Source organism: Budorcas taxicolor, chromosome 25, assembly GCF_023091745.1.
Source record: "Budorcas taxicolor isolate Tak-1 chromosome 25, Takin1.1, whole genome shotgun sequence".
NCBI lineage: Eukaryota > Metazoa > Chordata > Mammalia > Artiodactyla > Bovidae > Budorcas > Budorcas taxicolor.
The window spans coordinates 49279231-49296654 of NC_068934.1; the positions used below are offsets into that span (position 1 = coordinate 49279231).

The 17424-nt window shown below is 61.4% G+C and overlaps 1 protein-coding gene across 3 annotated transcripts in view; it reads left to right on the plus strand.

Moving 5' to 3' along the window:
* Positions 1–4192: 4192 nt before the first annotated feature.
* The window catches only part of CARS1 (cysteinyl-tRNA synthetase 1), a 45279-nt gene continuing 32047 nt past the window's right edge, over positions 4193–17424 (plus strand). The window contains exons 1-6 of one of the 3 annotated variants that reach the window (XM_052662542.1): positions 4193–4274; positions 10966–11214; positions 14471–14565; positions 15580–15668; positions 16034–16130; positions 16526–16624. In XM_052662542.1, the coding sequence (XP_052518502.1) occupies positions 4250–4274; positions 10966–11214; positions 14471–14565; positions 15580–15668; positions 16034–16130; positions 16526–16624 (654 nt within the window). In that variant the 5' untranslated portion in view covers positions 4193–4249. The remainder of the gene's footprint in view (positions 4275–10965; positions 11215–14470; positions 14566–15579; positions 15669–16033; positions 16131–16525; positions 16625–17424) is intronic. The other 2 variants (XM_052662543.1, XM_052662544.1) reach the window with 2 other exon arrangements.

Genomic DNA, 17424 nt, shown 5'->3' on the forward strand with positions numbered 1-17424 from the left:
TGTTGGAGAAGACTCTTGAGAGTCCCTTGGATTGCAAGGAGATCCAACCAGTCCATTCTAAAGATCAGTCCTGGGTGTTCATTGGAAGCACTGATGCTGAAGCTGAAACTCCAATACTTTGTGCACCTGATGCGAAGAACTGACTTATTGGAAAAGACCCTGATACTGGGAAAGATTGAAGGCAGGAGGACAAGGGGACAACAGAGGATGAGATGGCTGGATGGTATCACTGACTCAATGGACATGAGTTGGAGTGAACTCCGGGAGTTGGTGATGGACAGGGAGGCCTGGCGTGCTGCAGTCCATGGGGTCTCAGAGAGTCAGAGACGACTTAGCGACTAAACAGCAAGAACCACATGGTCCTTCCTGGAGGCTGGAAGTCTCAGATCAAGTTGTGGGCGGGGTCCGGTCCTGCCGAGGGCTCCAGGCAGAATCTGGGGCGGCCTCTCCCCGCTCCTGGTGGTCTCTGGAGTCCGCGAGGTGCCTTGGCTGGAGAAGCACCCTGTCTCCACCTTCATCCTTGGAGACCTTCTCCCTGTGCCAGGCCCTGTCTGGTTTCCCCTCTTTATGGGGAGTCCAGTCCTGTGGGGTGAGGGCCCACCCTAGTGATCCCAGCTTGACTGTCATGGAGGAGGACGCAGTTTCCAAATGCGGTGATGGTCCGGGTCCTGGGACGACTTCAGCATCTCTGGGCAGAGGACACATTCAACCCTCTATGGTCCCCAGCACAACCTGCTGTCTGAGGGGACGTGGACCGAGGCAGGGCCAAGGCTCAGGGTGTATCCTAGGCCCCATGGCTGGGAAAGAGCAGGACTGAGGATGCTCACCCCCCTGGTGCTGGACCCTGCAGCCTCCTGAGGGGTCAGCAGAGTGGCACGTGGCATCTGGAGAAGGTGCTGCGGGGGCGGGGGCTCGATCCCATGAAGGAGGTGAATTGTCCCGGCTTGGCCGTGTCAGCCATGTTCAGCGGGAAGGGAGCATTCCCATCCTGCACGGTGTCCCAGCTGGATGACCTGAAGAAGGTTTGCCAGCTGAGCAGACACCTGCCCCGTGGCCCTGGGGCGGAGCTTGAGGGTGTGATGAGGAGCCCAAAGGCTGGGCGAGGGCAGGCATTGAGGGAAGGGGCACCTGAGAGGAGATGCTGGGCCCCTGCGGCTCGGTCGTGGCACAAGCCTGTGGCTTGAGGACTCCTGACACTGTGGAGTCCGTGAGTCGGGCACCCTTCCGCATCGTCTCAAGAAGCCGGCTTGAGGGCTTCTCCGATTCTCCAAGGGACCTGAGACAAGTAAAATGCAGAAGTTGGGATCCCCGGCTGGTGTCCGTGGGGGACACTGGGAGGGTCAAGGTGGGCAGAATGCCAGGGCCTAATGTCTTTGTCTTTGAGAAAGGAGAAGCTTAGAGAGCTTTCTTGTGGTCTGAAGATCCACCTTTTCACATTCACCAGTGACATTAGAGCAACACTTATTTGTCAAATAGAAATTTTGTGGGGTTCATCAGGAAAAGATAGAATGTTGGTTTAATTTTATTATACATTTGTGGGGGATATTTTAAGTTTTTTTTTTTTAATGTGGACCGTTTCTAAAGTTTTTTGAATTTCTTACAATATTACTTCTGTTTTATGTTTTTGACTTTTTGGCCACAAGGTATGTGGGATCTTAGTTCCCGATCAGATGTCGAACCTGCACCCCCTGCGTTAAGAAGTCCCAACTATTGGACCACCTGGGAAGTCCCTACATTCTTGCTTTTAAGAAAAAACACAAGTCATGATGGGAATTCTTATCTAACCGTAGATTAGCGGGTCCCCGTTGGCTGGGTTGCTGTGTGTTCACTGGCACAGGAGTCCACAAGAGTCAAGATTTATCGAGCACATGCTTCCTGCCGGGTGCTTTCTATAATCTTACTCTAACAGCCCTGGGAGACTATGCCATCACACAGATTTAAAACATGACCACCCAAAGCTCAGAGAAGCTACAAACCTTGCCCAGGATCTCACGCCCCAACCTGGTCCAGCACTCTCACCAGGAGGCCTGCCCGTCCCAAGCCCCTCATAGCACGTCTCTGGGTGGCAGGGCAGGGCGGATGCCCACGTATGCTGCACCCGCAGGGCTTCTGACTTGCCTGAGTTTCCTTGGCTCCTTCTCCTAAGCTCACTGGCCGCAGTAACGAGTGAGCACTGGACGTGTAAGGAGACGCAGCAGGTTGTAGCCAGACGTCCTCCTGGCCTCTGGGCTTGGTCCCTCCTTCAGGATCATCTGAGCTGGCACAAGGCCTCCCAGGTCATGGGCTATGGTGTGCAGCCAGCGCCGAGCCCTTGGGGCAGGTGGAAACGCCTCTGGGAGTACTCTCCCAGGGCAGAGTCACTGGATACTCTTGTCTTTCAAGAATATAAACAAACTCTTCCTTTTTCTTTTTTTAACAGCCACCAATAAGATCTTGTGCAATCTGACATTAGTTTCCAGAAATTAACTGGAAGATATTTATGGAATTTACTGGATTTGAAGGAAATGACAAGATGTGGAAGCACAAACATCTCGCAAATCTGGAAAGACTCCTCAGGAGGAGGGAGGGCGTCTGCTGCTGCTGCTGAGTCCCTGCAGTCGTGTCCGACTCTGATCGACCCCATAGACAGTCTCCCACCAGGCTCCCCCGTCCCTGGGATTCTCCCGGCAGGAAGGCTGGAGTGGGTTGCCGTTTCCTTCTCCAGTGCATGTCAGTGAAAAGTGAAAGTGAAGTTGCTCAGTCGTGTCCGACTCTCAGCAACCCCATGAACTGCAAGGAGCGACATTTCTATATTTTGTGGGTTTTTTCTTTTTTTTTTTTTTGATACGTGGCAGAGCATATGGGACCTTAGTTCCCCCTGCAGGAATTGGAACTCCACCCTGCAGTGGAGGCGTGGAGTCTTAGCCACTGGACCACAAGAAAATCCCCGTGGAGAGATGTCCCCAATCTTGTGGCTGCCTTCCGTGAAATGCAGCTGCAGAGATGGTTGCAGAATATTAGAAACAAATCGGTTGCTGGTAACACCTTAGGTAGGCCTGCAGAGATGGCCCAGCAAACTCTTTTTTGGCCCAACGTTGTGACTATAGCCAGTATCCTGGATGGATGGGAGCTGAGTTTTTTTCCCAGTTCTGATCCCATTGGAAACTTCATGAATCCCAGACGCAGCTGTGGCCCTTCTCCACAGAGATTCTCTATAACCTTCCGGTGGAGAGGTCCGCGCTGCATGTCAGCAGAAGTGCTGCTCTGCCAGGGCAGGGTGGGTCGGGGCACTGCCTGTGGTGTGGCAGAGCCGGATCCCAGGGGGCGGCTGACTGTACTGTATGTTTAAGAAAAAAAAGGGTTTCCTGTGGCACAAGGAGCTCCGTTTGTGCTCTGGGACTACTTAGAGGGGGAAGATAGGGTGTGTGGGAGGGAGGGTCAAAAGGGAGGGGAGGTATGTGTACCTATGGCTGTTTGTTTCTTGTACAAGAGAAACTAAGAACATTGGAACGTAATTATACACTTGGTTGTTTTTTTTAAAGAATGACGTCCAATAGAGACCAGATTGAGTTGTCAAGGGGTAGGGGGAATGGGGAGGGATGAAGTGGGAGGTTGGTGTTAGCAGATGGAAGCTTTTTAATATAGAGATCCACAGTGTCCTACTGTATAGAACAGAGAACTTTATTTCCTATCACACTATATTTAATGTGACAAGTCATGAGGGAAAAGAATATTAAGAATGTATATATGTCTAACTGTCACTCTGTTGGACAACATTGTTAATCAACTATCCGTTCAGTTCAGTCGCTCAGTTGTGTCCGACTCTGCGACCCCATGGACTGCAGCACGCCAGGCTTCCCTGCCCATCACCAGCTCCCGGAGTTCACTCAGACTCACGTCCATTGATTTAGTGACGCCATCCAGCCATCTCATCCTCGGTCGTCCCCTTCTCCCGCCTTCAATCTTTCCCAGCATCTGGGTCTTTTCCAGTGAGTCAGTTCTTCGCCTCAGGTGGCCGAAGTACTGGCGTTTCAGTTTCAACATCAGTGCTTCCAGTGAACATTCAGGACTGATTTCCTTAACGCGAATAAACATTGAGTAAAAGAAAAAGATTCCCAGCATGCTCGGGGCCAGCGGCGTCGGCGCGCGCGCGGTTGCCTAGCGACCGGGCGGGTCCCGGAAGGCCGCCGGCTTGGGGGCGGGATTTCCGGGGCGGCGGTTGCATCAGATTCTGGGAAGCCGCGGTCTCCGCGAGTGCGGGCTTCGGGTGATGGCAGGGTCCTCCGCGGAGCACGGTGAGCGCGCGCGAGGGGCGGGCGGGGCAGCCGCGGGCCGCGCGGGAGCCGGGGGCGCCGGGGCGCAGAGGGGCGGGCCCCGGGGCGCGCAGGGGGCGGGCCCGGACCCCCGGGTTTTCCCCGGCGGGCGCGCTCCTCCAACCCCGTCCCGGGCCCTGCCGGGGCCGCCCCTCCCCAGGCCCTCGCAGAGCTCGAGGCCGCCGGGTCCCCCTGCGCCCCGACCCCGGGGGCTGGTTCTGCGTTCCCCTGCCGGCCCCTGGGCCGGACCGCACCGCCTCCTGCCCCCTGGGATTTGGGGGGACAGGCCCAGCCCCAGGGTCGTTTGGGGCCGCCCGACCCCCGTTGACACTTAGGAACGTGGGGCCGAGGGAGCCGGACGCGGACCCACGGGAAGGGGATGGGGCTTCACGAAGGCTGTCATCTGCGGCTGCAAGCAGTGGCCACGGGGACCTGCCCGGTCGCGGCGTTGCTGCTCCCCCTTAATCGCCGCCCCCGGGGTTCCGTGAGCGTCTCAGGCTCTGTCCCCACGGATCACTCGTGTCACCAGGCGGGAGACAAGCCGCCCCCAGGCAGCCTCCGGGGCATGCTGATTCCCTGCTCGCCCTCCCTCCTGCAAGATCGCGGGGTGCCAGATAGAGCGGAGATAGTCGGCGGATTCCGGAGTCCGGGGCAAGCTTTCCTTGGGAAGCACTCTCAGGTGTCGTTTTTACTCTCTGGCTGCCCTGCTTAGACTGTACACACTTCGCTGGCCTCTGGAGTCCCCCCTTGCTCCTGGGATTCCTGGCAGGGAGCTCTAAGCAGCTGGACCCGGTGACGTGGGAGGCCCCTGACAGGGTTGCTGGGGTACCCACCATCCAGGCACCCCACATTCCACCGGACAGGTGTGCCTGCATTCCAGCACTGGCTCCACCCACCCAGATCCTCGGCCCTCGGAAGTCCACCCGGACTCCTGAAAAATAGCAGCTTGGTTGATAGCCCAGTCTCTGGGGCCGGCAGGGCTGGGGTTCCACCTCTGCCCCTTCCTCACGTGGGGCAGGTTTAAAAAGATGCAGTGAGCCTTATAGTGGTTGGTAGAGGTTAAGAACACTTGGCTGAAATGGGTGCTGTCCGGGTTGAAAGCCCAAGATTGTTTCTTTTCTTCCTTCCTCGGTCTCTCTCTTCCTTTTTCATTTGAGATCAGAAATGACAAATTCAGTTTTTTAGTTCTTTTGAACTGCTTCAGAACTGGGGATTTTCAGAGCCTTAGTAAGAATTGCCCTGTTTTTGGAAGATTGCTGTGTAAAGATTAAGCTGTCTGGGTGGCTGACAGGTTGTCCTCATCCTAAAATTAAGGGCCACAGCTCCTAGCCCACACTCTGCCCTCTCTTGTTTTAGAGGTGACGCCCGCCCCCCACCCCCACCTCCCCACATACACCCCTTGTCTAGGCTTTTCTCAAAGACAAGAACCTCGGACCATCCCCTGAGGAAACAGGAAATGAAATGGTAAGGGCTTCATACAGCTGCCAGAGTTCTAGATGCTCCTGGTTTCCGGGTTCCGAATGCTTTTTTCCCCCTCAAGGTTAGAATCATCGATAGTGACCATCTTCCCAGAATTGTTAAGGAGTCCCTCATTTAGAATAATCTTCCCATTTTGTATCGTCTTTCTTAAGTTGGTGGTCCCCTGCGATGCCACTGGGGTTAAAGTTTCTCCTTTGTAGCTTGAACACCAGGCCCGTTCCTGGGTGTTTTAGAAAGTTGAGTCTCATCCCTCGTGACCCCCAGGGTGGACTGAGCGCATCTCAGAGGCCTTGCCCTGCAGGTCAGGCCTCTTCGGTGGCGGTGAGTTGGGTCAGACTTGCAGTTTAATTTTTTATACTGTAGAATTCAAAGTTGTTCAGTCACTCAGTCGTGTCCAACTCTTTGCCACCCCCATGGACTGCAGCGCACCAGGCCTCACTCTCCTCCGTGATCTCTTGGAGTCTGCTCAGATTCATGTCCATTGAGTCAGTGATGCTCTCTAACCATCCCATTACAATACAGGAGCACTTAGCATTCTTCTCAGCATGAGTCTGTGCTGAACACATCTGTGGGGGCCTGTCATCCTCAGAGCACGCCTTTGTGGTTAATACTACCCTTGCCGTGCAGACAGGAGTCCTGGGTTTCAGAGCAGGTGAGTGGTTTGTCTGAGGTCACACAGCTTGCCAGGGCCTGTATGACAGTAGCAGCGACCCTGACTACTCTGTCTTGGGGAGTCTGTTCAGATCAGCACCAAATGCCCCAGTTTCAGAGTGGGTCAGGGCAGACAAGGGGAGCAGGCTATATTTTCTATGTTTCTCAGAGAAAACTGAAATGCACGTGTGTGTAGACTACAGATATTTGCTCATCCATGCACTCGTGTCTCCTGGTATTCCCAGTCTAAGAGTCGGGGGAGATAGTGTCCTTGGGTGGCGATGAAAGCGCCCAGTGTCCACACTCCCACCCCGCCCCACCCCTCCCCGGGCAGTGGTGCCATGCAGACACGTGTGTCCGGGCATCAGCTGGTGATGTGCCCCAGGACTAACGAGTGCCCCGTGAGGGCTCACACCTGCTGTTTCGGGGGGAGCATGTCCAGGAGTTCACAACAGCGTGCTGACACGGATGTGCTGCTCCATCCGTGCAGGAGATGCGCCTCACAGCAGGGCACTTCCGTAGGCCTGCCGCTTGGTTCATTCGGGGGTGTGCTTTGGGCACCGGCTCTGCTGGACGCTGCTGGGCATGGGGGTGCGGCCGGGGGCAAGGTCGGGCATCGGGCCTTCCTCGGCTTAACGTCCAGCGGGAAGGGGTGGCCGGAGCTCAGAAGCCCAGCGCTGCCCCGGCATGGACCATTCCTTTCTTGGTCACTTCCCCGTGTGCGTGCTGCTGGCTGGCCCGAGTCTGCGGAGGTGGTTCAGGGCCCGGGCCCCTTCCTCTGAGGCTGCAGAATCTGGCAGAACCTCGGCGAGTCCTCCCCTTCCGGCCGCCCACAGCAGGGTGGAGCATGGTAGATCACTGTGGAGACGCTGCTGGTCCAGGTCTAGACGCGGCGGTGGGCATCCATCCATCTTCTGGCCAAGCCCAGCCCTGCAGCCCAGAGACGGAGTGCCTGGGTCTGGGGGAGGGCCTGGCTGCAGGGAAGACAGGTGGCAGCAGAGCCGGGTTTGGGAGCTGAGCCTCCGGGAGAAAGGGGCCAAGGGGCCTGGCAGAGGGCACTACAGAGAGCACTCTCCCCTGGCAATGAGACCTGAGGACTGCTGCGTTGCTTTCGAGCAAGTTCCTGAGGCCAGAGGGTGGGGGAGGGCTGGAGATGGCTACAGGCCATGGTCTGCAAGGGCCTGGAGCCATTTGCAGATTGTGGGTCTTGCCTTTGAGCCCTGGCAAGGCGTCTGCCCCCTCCCCCGTGTGGACTGAAGCAGGGAGACCAGGAAGTCCCCGAGACGCTGGTGACCCGTGGCCTGGGCAGTGGCAGCAGTGGCCATGAGAAGTGGATGGGTTGGGGCGGACCGGGTCGGGTGCCGGGTTTGCTGGGGGGAAGGTGGCCATGCCGTTCCCTGAAACCCAGGTTGGAGGCAAGACATGATGCCTGGGGCCACCATGCGGGCAAGTGACACCTGGACGTCCGGGGCTGTGCTCAGGGAGGTGGGGGCCCTCACTCTCAGGAGAGAGTGGCATTGCCGCTATGCGGGAGAGCAGGGGTGCATGTGTCTCTCTGGTCCCCCAGAGCCCTATGGGGGGGATGCTTTTGTTCCAGAAGGCTTCTCAGATTGGGAACACCCCAGGAAAGAGAAATGGGCCTGAAGGGGTCCCCCGTGACAGGTGGTGGCAGAAGCGGGTTTGGGAGCTGAAAGGGCCTTTGCAGGAAGGGCCTGACCCTCAGGGCCGCGTGCTCCTGGGGCCTTGCAGCCAGCGAGGGATGGGTGCAGACCCCCACTGCACCCAAGCTGGTCTTGGAACAGAAACAGACCTGGCCTGGGTGCTTAGGAGGAAGGCATGCCTGCTGGGGAGGGGTCTGAGCATCAGCAAGCTGCCTGCGGGATCTTAGCCACTGAGGTTGGCAGGGCAGGGCCCAGGGGAGCCGCCTTACCCCCAGGCTCTGATTCTGAAGGTCTCCGGAGGCATGGATCGGGTGCTTCTCTTAGCTGGCAGTGCTTCCTTGTCCCGGGGGCTTCCCCGAGCGAGCGAGAGCCTGGCTGGAAAGGAGCAGGAGGTGGGCGGGGGGATGGGCGTTGGCAGGCACAGGCGGCTGTACCCGCTGCAGGGAGGGAAGGAGCTGGGAGGCCACGGCCGGTGTGACTTGGGTTCCTCACCTGGCTCTCGGATTTGTGTAAGTTCAGTTAAGCATTTTCTAAACCGTGATGACCACGGTGCACGTTCAGGGCCTTCCCACAGTAAGAAGCTGTGTGTCTGGATGGCCCCGCAGTGGACAGGCGGACGCGATTCTGGGAGTCGCTGTGTGTGCGCAGGGCTTCTGGGGGAGGGGTTCGGGGAAGCGATGGGCGCCCCGCTTCTGAGTACACTCATTGCCTTTGGCATCATGGGCCCACCGCCAGACTGCAGTCTGGCCCAAACCCACAGCCACTTGAAAGCTGACCTATTTTTAAATTTGTTTCCTCAAGTTAGGCTGGAACGCAGCTACCACACCGACCCGATGACTGGCCCTCTGCCCCGCGGGCTCCCTGCTCCAGACGGGACTCTTAGTGATAAATGCGTGTGTGATCCCTGGGTAAACTCCTCCAGGGCCATTTCAGCAGTAATAACACAGGAGCGAGTAAAATAATAATGATGATAATAACAGTAGCTGGTGGGCGCTGGCTGTGCGCCCGGCAGTATTTCAAACAGTTACAAGTGTAATCTCGCCAACACCGCAGCTTTACGAGCGTGCGTGCATGCGTGTGCGTGGGTGCGTGTACACCTGTTTACCTGGGAGGGGGTCCGCCCAGCCGGGGAGGGGTGCAAACCCGCCGAGCCCTTGTCCCCTGACCTGCTTTGTTAGCGCTTTAAAGCCATCCGGTTGGTGAAACGTTTGACGTGTTTTTCTTATTGTGAAAAGGACCTGTGCTTATGCAGAAAACGCGGGCAGTGAGAGAAAAGAGGGAGCCTAAACGCCCCGGGAGCACCTCAGCACAGGGCAGCCACTGTCCAGGTCGGCGGGTCCTAGGGGGTGCCTCTTCCCTGGCGTTCACCCAGAGTGAGGGCAGTCTGTCTGTCCAGTGCAGTTCCGGGGGCACGAGGTGGGGGGTGCGGGGGCGCGGGGGGCAAGGCTTCTCTGTGCTCCGGCCCAGGCCACTGCAGCAGAGACGGGGAGGGTGGGCTTGGGGGGCGATGCAGGGCAGCCAGGTGCTCAAGGGCGATGTAGCCCCTCCGGGACACTCACTGGCCTTCCCCTCAGCTCTGTCCACCCTCCGGCAGGCCCTCAAGGTAGCTTCCTGAACTGAGTCAGTCTCACCCAGCGCGAGAGAGGAGCACGCAGTCAGTGTTGGGAAGCGGGCGGGGTGTCCGTGTGTCATGAACTACCGCTTGGGGGGGATGAGACAGCAGCGGGAGGGGCCAGGCCCCGAGGTGAGGGCCGGTGAGGGCCGGCTCCTGCTGGCGCAGTCAGCACCGCCTCCCAGCTTGGCGCGTCTGTGGAAGGAAGCGAGACCAGCCCCCTCCCCACGGCCACGGGGCCTGGTGCCTCCGCCTGCCCCGCCCCCCGCAGGAGGCAAGGGCACCGGCCAGTGGCTGGAGCCGTGACACGGGGTCACGCAGTGACCGGGGGGCAGGAGGGGGCGGCGAGCGGCTTGGTGGGGCCGGGGCGAGATCTCAGGGTGGTCAGGATCCAGGGCCTTCTGCTGGCAGAGGCTGCCGGCTGGTCCTCGCTCAGGCTGGGGTTCTGTCTTCCCACACCAGTCCTCGTGGCTCCAAGGCAGAGCAGCGGCCTCGGGCCCCTGCCAGGGGCAGGCCTGTGCCAGGCGCTGGCCAGTGGGCTCCTCTCCGGGCAGGTGGAGCTGCCTCGAGCATGCGTTTTGGGACGGGCTGCAGGCCTCCTCGGTGCTGGGCCTTGGCCGCTGGAAGCCTGGCCAGTGCGGGTTTGGAGAGCTCTGTGGTTCTCACCGCTGCCCATAGCCCACCCGGGGTGAGGGGACCGGTCAGCACCGGCCGTCTGGCACCCAGTGCCTAGCAGGGATGTGTGTGTGTGTGTGTGTAATTGAGAAACTCTGTGTGTGTGTGTAATTGAGGTGAAAATTAGCAGCCTGCGTGTGTGTAACAGTCAGCACTGGCCCTCCGGCACCCAGTGCCTAGCAGGGATGTGTGTGTGTGTGTGTGTGTGTGTGTGTGTGTGTAATTGAGGTGAAAATTAGCAGCCTGTGTGTGTGTGTGTAACGGTCAGCACTGGCCCTCCGGCACCCAGTGCCTAGCAGGGTGTGTGCGTGTGCGTGCGTGCGTGCGTGCGCACTTGTGTAATTGAGGTGAACATCACCAGCTGTGCGGTCAGCCAGCTCAGTGTGCAGCTCATGCGTCTGTAACTCTCACAGCCTGCCGCAGCCACGTTTGGTTCTGAAACATCATTGTCCTGCCTGGAGCCCACAGGCAGTCGCTCCACACCCGTCCCCCCGCCCGTCCTCGGCGTCTCCTGCCCGGAAGGGGGAGCCCTGGCCCCGATCCTGGGCTCGCCCAGGCCCCCGGGCCCACTGACACGCGTCCTCTGTCTTTGCAGCTCCCGACTACAGGGCCATCCTGGGCATTAGTGACGAGGCGGTCCGGGTGCGGGCGCTGGATGCTCATCTCAGCACGCGTAGCTACGTGCAGGGCTTTGCCCTGTCCCAGGCGGACGTGGACGCCTTCAGGCAGCTCTCGGGCCCTCCGGCCGACCCTCAGCTCTTCCACGTGGCCCGCTGGTTCCGGCACGTGGCCGCGATCCTGGGTGGCCCCCGCACCGCAGGCCCGCCCTGCGGGCTCCAAGCAAGTGAGTAGCAGAGCAGCTTCTGGCCGTGAGACCCTCCTTGCTGGCCGTGGGGGAGCAGCTGGCCTGGGGGAGCAGCTGGCCTGGGGGAGCAGCTGGCCGTGGGGGAGCAGCTGGCCGTGGGGGAGCAGCTGGAGCGCCCCAAGGGGAGGTTAGGATGAAACCGGAGGTGTCAGCCCCCGAATATCATGACCCCGCACTGCTGTGGTGGACCCACTGGCCGGGTGGGGGCCCGCCTTGGCCATCAGCTCCCTGACCCCGCTTGGACTTGACTTGCTTCTCCTTAAGTTTTCCCCGAGGTCACAGGTGTACGCATCCACCATCGGGTCCTGAAGCGGCGTTAGTGGTGTGAACCCTGGGCACCCAGAGCGAAGGCATTTCTGGGCTTTGAGAGGAGGGGGGCTCAGAGCTCTTGCTCCCCCGCCGGCCCTGGTTGTGGTGTGCAGGGGGCATCTGGCTTCTGGGTGGTCTCCCCTCCCATGAATCTGTAGATAAATCCGTAGTGGCTGGTGCCCTCAAGCAGCTGTCCCCCCAGCCTGGCTTGGGGTGTGCACCCCCTAGAGCGGGAGGCCGGGGGGTCCACCTGTGGTCTCGGTGGTCCCTGCTGGGCTGGGCAACTGCGGGGTCTTTTCTAGATCCTTCAGCTAGGATGATCCCCTGGAGAAGGAAACGGCTACCCACTCCAGTACTCTGGCCTGGAGAATCCCGTGGACTGTATGGTCCGTGGGGTCGCAGAGTCGAGTGAGCGACTTTCACTTTCACGTGGGACGCTGGGGACCTGCCCTCTGCTGGTCCCCTCTTTAGGGGTGGAGGCGGGGTGGGCTTTGGTTTCTGGGGGGATCCTGCCGCAGACGCCCCTTCCCCAGTGGAGGCGGTGCTTCTCCCCAGGGCATGGGCTCCGGGGTTGGGTCAGGGTGGGCAGGGCGCAGCCTTGGCGTGGCCATCTGTCTGGAGCTGCAACCTCCAGCCTGGAGCTTGAGGGGAGAGTGACACAGGCGCCCACTGGGAAGGGCGTGTGTGGGTTCCCCAGGGCAGGGAGGCCTTCCTGGTGCCCCGACACGGATGCCTCCAGGGAGCCCGCGGGGACCCCGAGTGGCAGGATGCCTGGTGGACTGGGGCTGAGAACCCTCAGGGTCGGTGTCCTCTGCTGAGTCCTTGGCTGTCAGTGGCCGAGCGTCTGCCTCGCTGGTGCGTCTGATGTCCCCCAGCCTGTCCTGGGCGACCCCTGCCCTGGGGCGTGCTCTGCTGCCCCCCACTGCCCCATCCCCCTCCCAAGAGGAGCTTCAGGGCCTGCTCTTCCCCACAGAGGGCGGCTCACAGCCCCACGGGTCCCCAGGATGTGACCCTCCGAGCCGCCCCTCTTGCAAGGCTGCGGTGTGTGTGGCGCCCGGGGCACGCAGATGCGGGCTGGCACGTCCCCTTTGTCCCCGCACCCCTGACCCCCTCTCTGCCCGGAGCCTCATTCTCCAGGCCTTGGTGAGCCGGGTGTGCTGTGCTGGTGGTGTGCTCGTGGGTCAGGGCTGCGTTTCTGCATGTGCCTTGGCGGGGGTGCTGTTCCCAACCAGCCGGAGGAAGGCTGGGCACAGCTGAGGGGCTGCGCCCGGCAGAGACCATCGGTCCCGGGCATGGGGCAGTGGGTCCCCAAAGCCTCTGGCGACCCTCCCTTTTCATTAAGCCGGGACCCCAAGGACACCTCCCGACTCTCCCTTTGGCCAGGGGATTTTGAGTGCCAATCTCTGTGACTGCTTACCAGCTCTTGGGCAGTAGCTGCTCCGGGGTCGTGGAGGTCCGAGTGTGACCCCATGTCCTGAAGGGCGTCCCTCTGGCCAGGCCCCTGTCTGTGCCCGCTGCTGGGTCCTGTCGCTGCCGCCCCCTTGCATGAGCCTTCAGTCCTGCGAGCCCCGCCTTCACCCCGGCTCTGGGCGCGCGTGTGGGCGCCTCCGGCCAGCTCCCCGTCACCCCCCGTGGCAGCAGCGTCTCTTGTGCAGGGACCTGCAGCATCTCGGTCGGGGGAGCGGCAGGCGGCGTCCCAGAGGGCCCCGAGGAACGTCGAGAGTCGCCGGCTGTGTTTCCGGTGAGGCCTGGCCGGCCGCTGACCACAGGAGCCCTTCCGTGTGTCCGCGACTTGGGCCTGGAGTTGGGGGCTGCTGGGTGGCTCTGTCTGTCCCCTCCGCACCCGCTGGTGTGCACGCACACACGCATGGTCGCACATACACACACTGCCGTCTCCCACTTTCACCGGTCAGTGTATCCTCTGGGTGGCCCGAAGCCAGGCCCAGGGCTGCGTTTACCGTGACCCTCGGGGACCAGCGGGCAGTCCTCTGGTGGCAGGACAGTCGCCTCGCAGACACAGCAGCGGTGTGTGGGCGGCACTGAGACCAGGAGCCTGTGCCCGAAGGGGTGCAGGGGGCACGCAGGCAGCCGAGCTCGGCCAGGTTAGGCGTGCAGCAGTTCCCCGGGGTGTCGGGAGGGTCACCGGTGCCCCGAGTGGGGGTGGAGGGTGTAAAGACTTGGTGTCTCTCCTGGAGCCTCGGGACACAGCTACCCCCAATCCCACCCACCTCCCAGGCCCTCGTTGCAGTCCAACAGGCCGGCCCTTCGTGCAGTGGGACGCTCGGGCTCACAGCCACAGGGCAGGGAAATGGCCAGGAGGAGATGATGGGGGTCAGGGAGGAGGGCGGGGCGTCCCTGGTGACTGTAACCAGAGGAGGCTGGGCTCCGTGAGCCCCCTCCCCACCCCCGTGATGTGCCCGCAGGCTGTTCCCAAAGGCTCTGGGACCAGGGTGGAGCCCTGGGCTCTGCATCAGAGCCGAGCTCGGGAGCCCGCATGTTCCGGGGGTGGGGAGCCGGCCGCCCACTGGTGGAGATGAGCCTGGGCCGCAGGCCATGCTACTGACCATCTGCGGCCATGGGCCAGCGGCTGTTTCTAGTCTGACCCGGTTCCTGGGCCTGGAGGTGGTCCCCATCCCCCAAAGCCTCCAGAGAGGTGTCCTCACGGGAATGGCCGGGCATCGGTCCAGCCCCGTGGCCTGCCTGTGCGTCTCCGGCCGTGCGGGTGCACCGTGCTTGGAGCCAGCGGCGGGAGGCGGGTGTGGCGAGCCGTCTCTGGCCCAACAGGAAGGGGTTGTGGGATGCGCTGCTGCTCAGATGTGAGCAAGCAGAGCGGGGGTTGGGGGCGGTGGCACTGGATCAGGCCACACCGTCAGAGCCCCATGGTATTACTTCATCCCGCACTGACCCAGCTGTGCTTTCCCTCCAGCAGGTAGAGGGCGGCGGGCACAGCCTGCGTGGTCTCCTCCAGCCAGGTCCGAGCCGTGCCAGCTCCGCCTGTACAACAGCCTGACCCGGAGGAAGGTAGGGGGCTGCGGGTGGTGGGGGTGGCTCTGGAGGACCCCTTGGCTGGTGGGGGAGCGTCCTCCGCAGGGCTGTGTTCGGGACCGCGCGTGCACACCGGTGTGGCACACCTCGTGGGGCTGCCCTCAGCTTCCTGGCTCTAGGTGTGCCCAGGGCCAGGAGTCTGCATGCCCTCGGGGGACACGTGGTGGCACCTGCGGTCACAGTGCCAGCCGAGTGGGGCCCGTGGCTGTCGGCAGCCCGGCAGGCATGAGGGCGAAGGCAGGTTGGCCCTGGACTGGTCAGGGCTCGCTCAGCGGGATCAGAGGCTCCAGGGGTTTTGCCCAGGGCTGACGCATTTCTGTGGGCCAGCACCCTGAGCAGACGGGCAGCAGGGTCCCCCTCAGCCAAGCAGAAGTAGTCCCCGCAGCCCCGACGCGGCCCTCTGGACTCTGGCCAGACGCTCTCCTTCCTGCGCCTGAGAGCCCTCCCCACCCGCTGCCCTGGGGCTGGCCCAGGCTGGGGCTGTGGGGCGAGGCGGGCCCCTCTCCAGGGCTGTGTGTCCTCCTGGTTGGGAACAGCGGGCCCTGAACTGACCTGAGACCTTGGGCAGCCGGCTGGAGGCCTCACGCCCGAGGCCGGATCCTCCAGGAGTGTGGGCCCCCGGCAGCTGGGTGAGGAAAGCTCACGTTGCTCTGGGAGCGAGTGCTGGACAGTCAGCGCGCTCGGCTCTGGCCCGGCTCACAGCAGGTCCCTGAGGAACGGAGGCTGCTCTCGTTAAAGCAGCAGAATGGGGGCGCCCGTCTCCTTGACCCCCGGCCTGTGTCCGTGAGTGGAGGCCCAGGGAGGAGGGGGCCTGCTCCCTGGGCCCCTGGGTGGTGGAGCTCACGGTCGCGGGTCCAGTGCGGCGCCCCAGCCCCAGCCCGGACCGTGGCTTGCTTCAGGCTACGCGGTCCTGTGAACGTGCGCGAGCCGCGCGTGGCCGGCAGTGGTCCTGCGCCCCTCGTGACGGTCATTCCCTCCTTTCCACCCAAGGACGTGTTTGTGCCGCAAGACGGAAGGAGGGTGACTTGGTACTGCTGCGGGCCCACCGTCTACGACGCCTCGCACATGGGGCACGCCAGGTAGGAGCGGAGGCGCGGCGCCCAGTCTGCAGGTGGCAGCTCCTCATTCCGCTAATGCTCTACGGGGAAAAGCTAGCGTCCAGGCAGCCAAGCAGAAGTAGTCCCCGCAGCCCCGACGCGGCCCTCTGGACTCTGGCCAGACGCTCTCCTTCCTGCGCCTGAGAGCCCTCCCCACCCGCTGCCCTGGGGCCGGCCCAGGCTGGGGCCGTGAGGCGAGGCGGGCCCCTCTCCAGGGCTGTGTGTGCGGTGCTGCAGGTGGAAAGGCGGGCCCCTCTCCCGCACGGCGCGTGCTGCGCGGGTGGAAAGGCGGGCCCCTCTCCCGCGCGTGCTGTGCGGGTGGAAAGGCCTGTCTCCCGTCGCTGCAGGTCCTACATCTCCTTCGATATCCTGAGAAGAGTGCTGAGGGATTACTTCAAATTCGACGTCTTCTACTGCATGAACATCACGGACATTGACGATAAGGTGAAGGGAGTTCTTAGGATTAAATTTTAAATACAGAGGATGGCACAGGGGAAGAAACGGTAAGTTAGTAAGCCCACGTTGGCTCAGCCAGCTCAGCTCCGTGCACGCTGTTTGAACCCCACCCTGCCCCCCGTGGGACTTGTGGTGTATGTGGATGACGCTTTGTGTTCACCTGCTTTGATGCTGTTGAAAACCCGGGTACATGTGAGCAACCCCCGGGGCGGGGGTGCGGAAGGGTGGGCTCCGGCTGACCCCGCTCAGAAGGGCGAGGGGGAGCCGCGTTCTCGGATGGCGTCTGTAGCAGCCAGGACGCCTACCGCCCCTGGCTCAGGGTCGCCCTCTGCGCGGGCACTGGGCACTGCCCGGCTGACCCCGCTTCCCTCCTCTGCGCCCAGATCATCAAGAGAGCCCGGCAGAACTACCTGTTCGAGCGGTACCGGGAGACGCAGCCCCCGGCAGGGCAGCTGCTGGAGGACGTGCGAGCCGCCCTGCAGGTGGGTCACTGCTGCTCCGGGTCCCCATGTCCCCCGGTCCACCCCATCCCCAGCACAGGGGCCGTCGTCAGCAGGCTCCATGACACTCAGGGTGACGAGGTCTCCGTCATGGAGCTCCTCCGGGCCGTGGGGAAAACCACCAGCAGAGACACCCGAGGGTGGGCAGGGCCGGGGGGCGGGGAGCGTGACCACTCCTGCCACTTACGGGAGACGCCCAGCGCCGGTCACCGTGGTCAGCGCTGACCTGGGAACCTTCCCCATGGAGTCACAACCGAATCAAAGGCTTGTGACCAAGAGGCGAAGCTGCCAGGCTTCTTAAGTGGGTGGTCCTGGAGGTTTTCAGAGTTATCTGCGTCAATTAGTTCTCTCCAGTCTAACATTTTGTTTTGAAAAAAACAGTATTACAGATGGTGGTTATTTTGAGGTCAGATAAGACAAGTTCTTTTTCTTAATCACCATCTTTAGTAATTAGAGTAATTATGCTTATGATGTATTCTCTCCGTCAGAAAAAATAGAAATAAAATTAGAGCTTAGCAGTCATCCTTTAGGCTGAGCGGTGAGGCTTCTGTGATGGAGGCGTCGTGGGGGAGACCTCTGTGTCCCGGGCGGGGCCTTAGGGCAGCTGCCTCAGTCCAGGGTCACGTCAGAGGGACGGGCCCCGCGACCTTAGCACCACCTGCCTCTTGGGGACATGCGGGATGACGCCCTGGGGACACAGACCGCCGGAGGCCCTGGGCGGGGGGCAGGCCTGGCCTCTTCCGCGTGGAGCCCGCAGCGAGAGCGGGGCTCTGCTGAGCGGG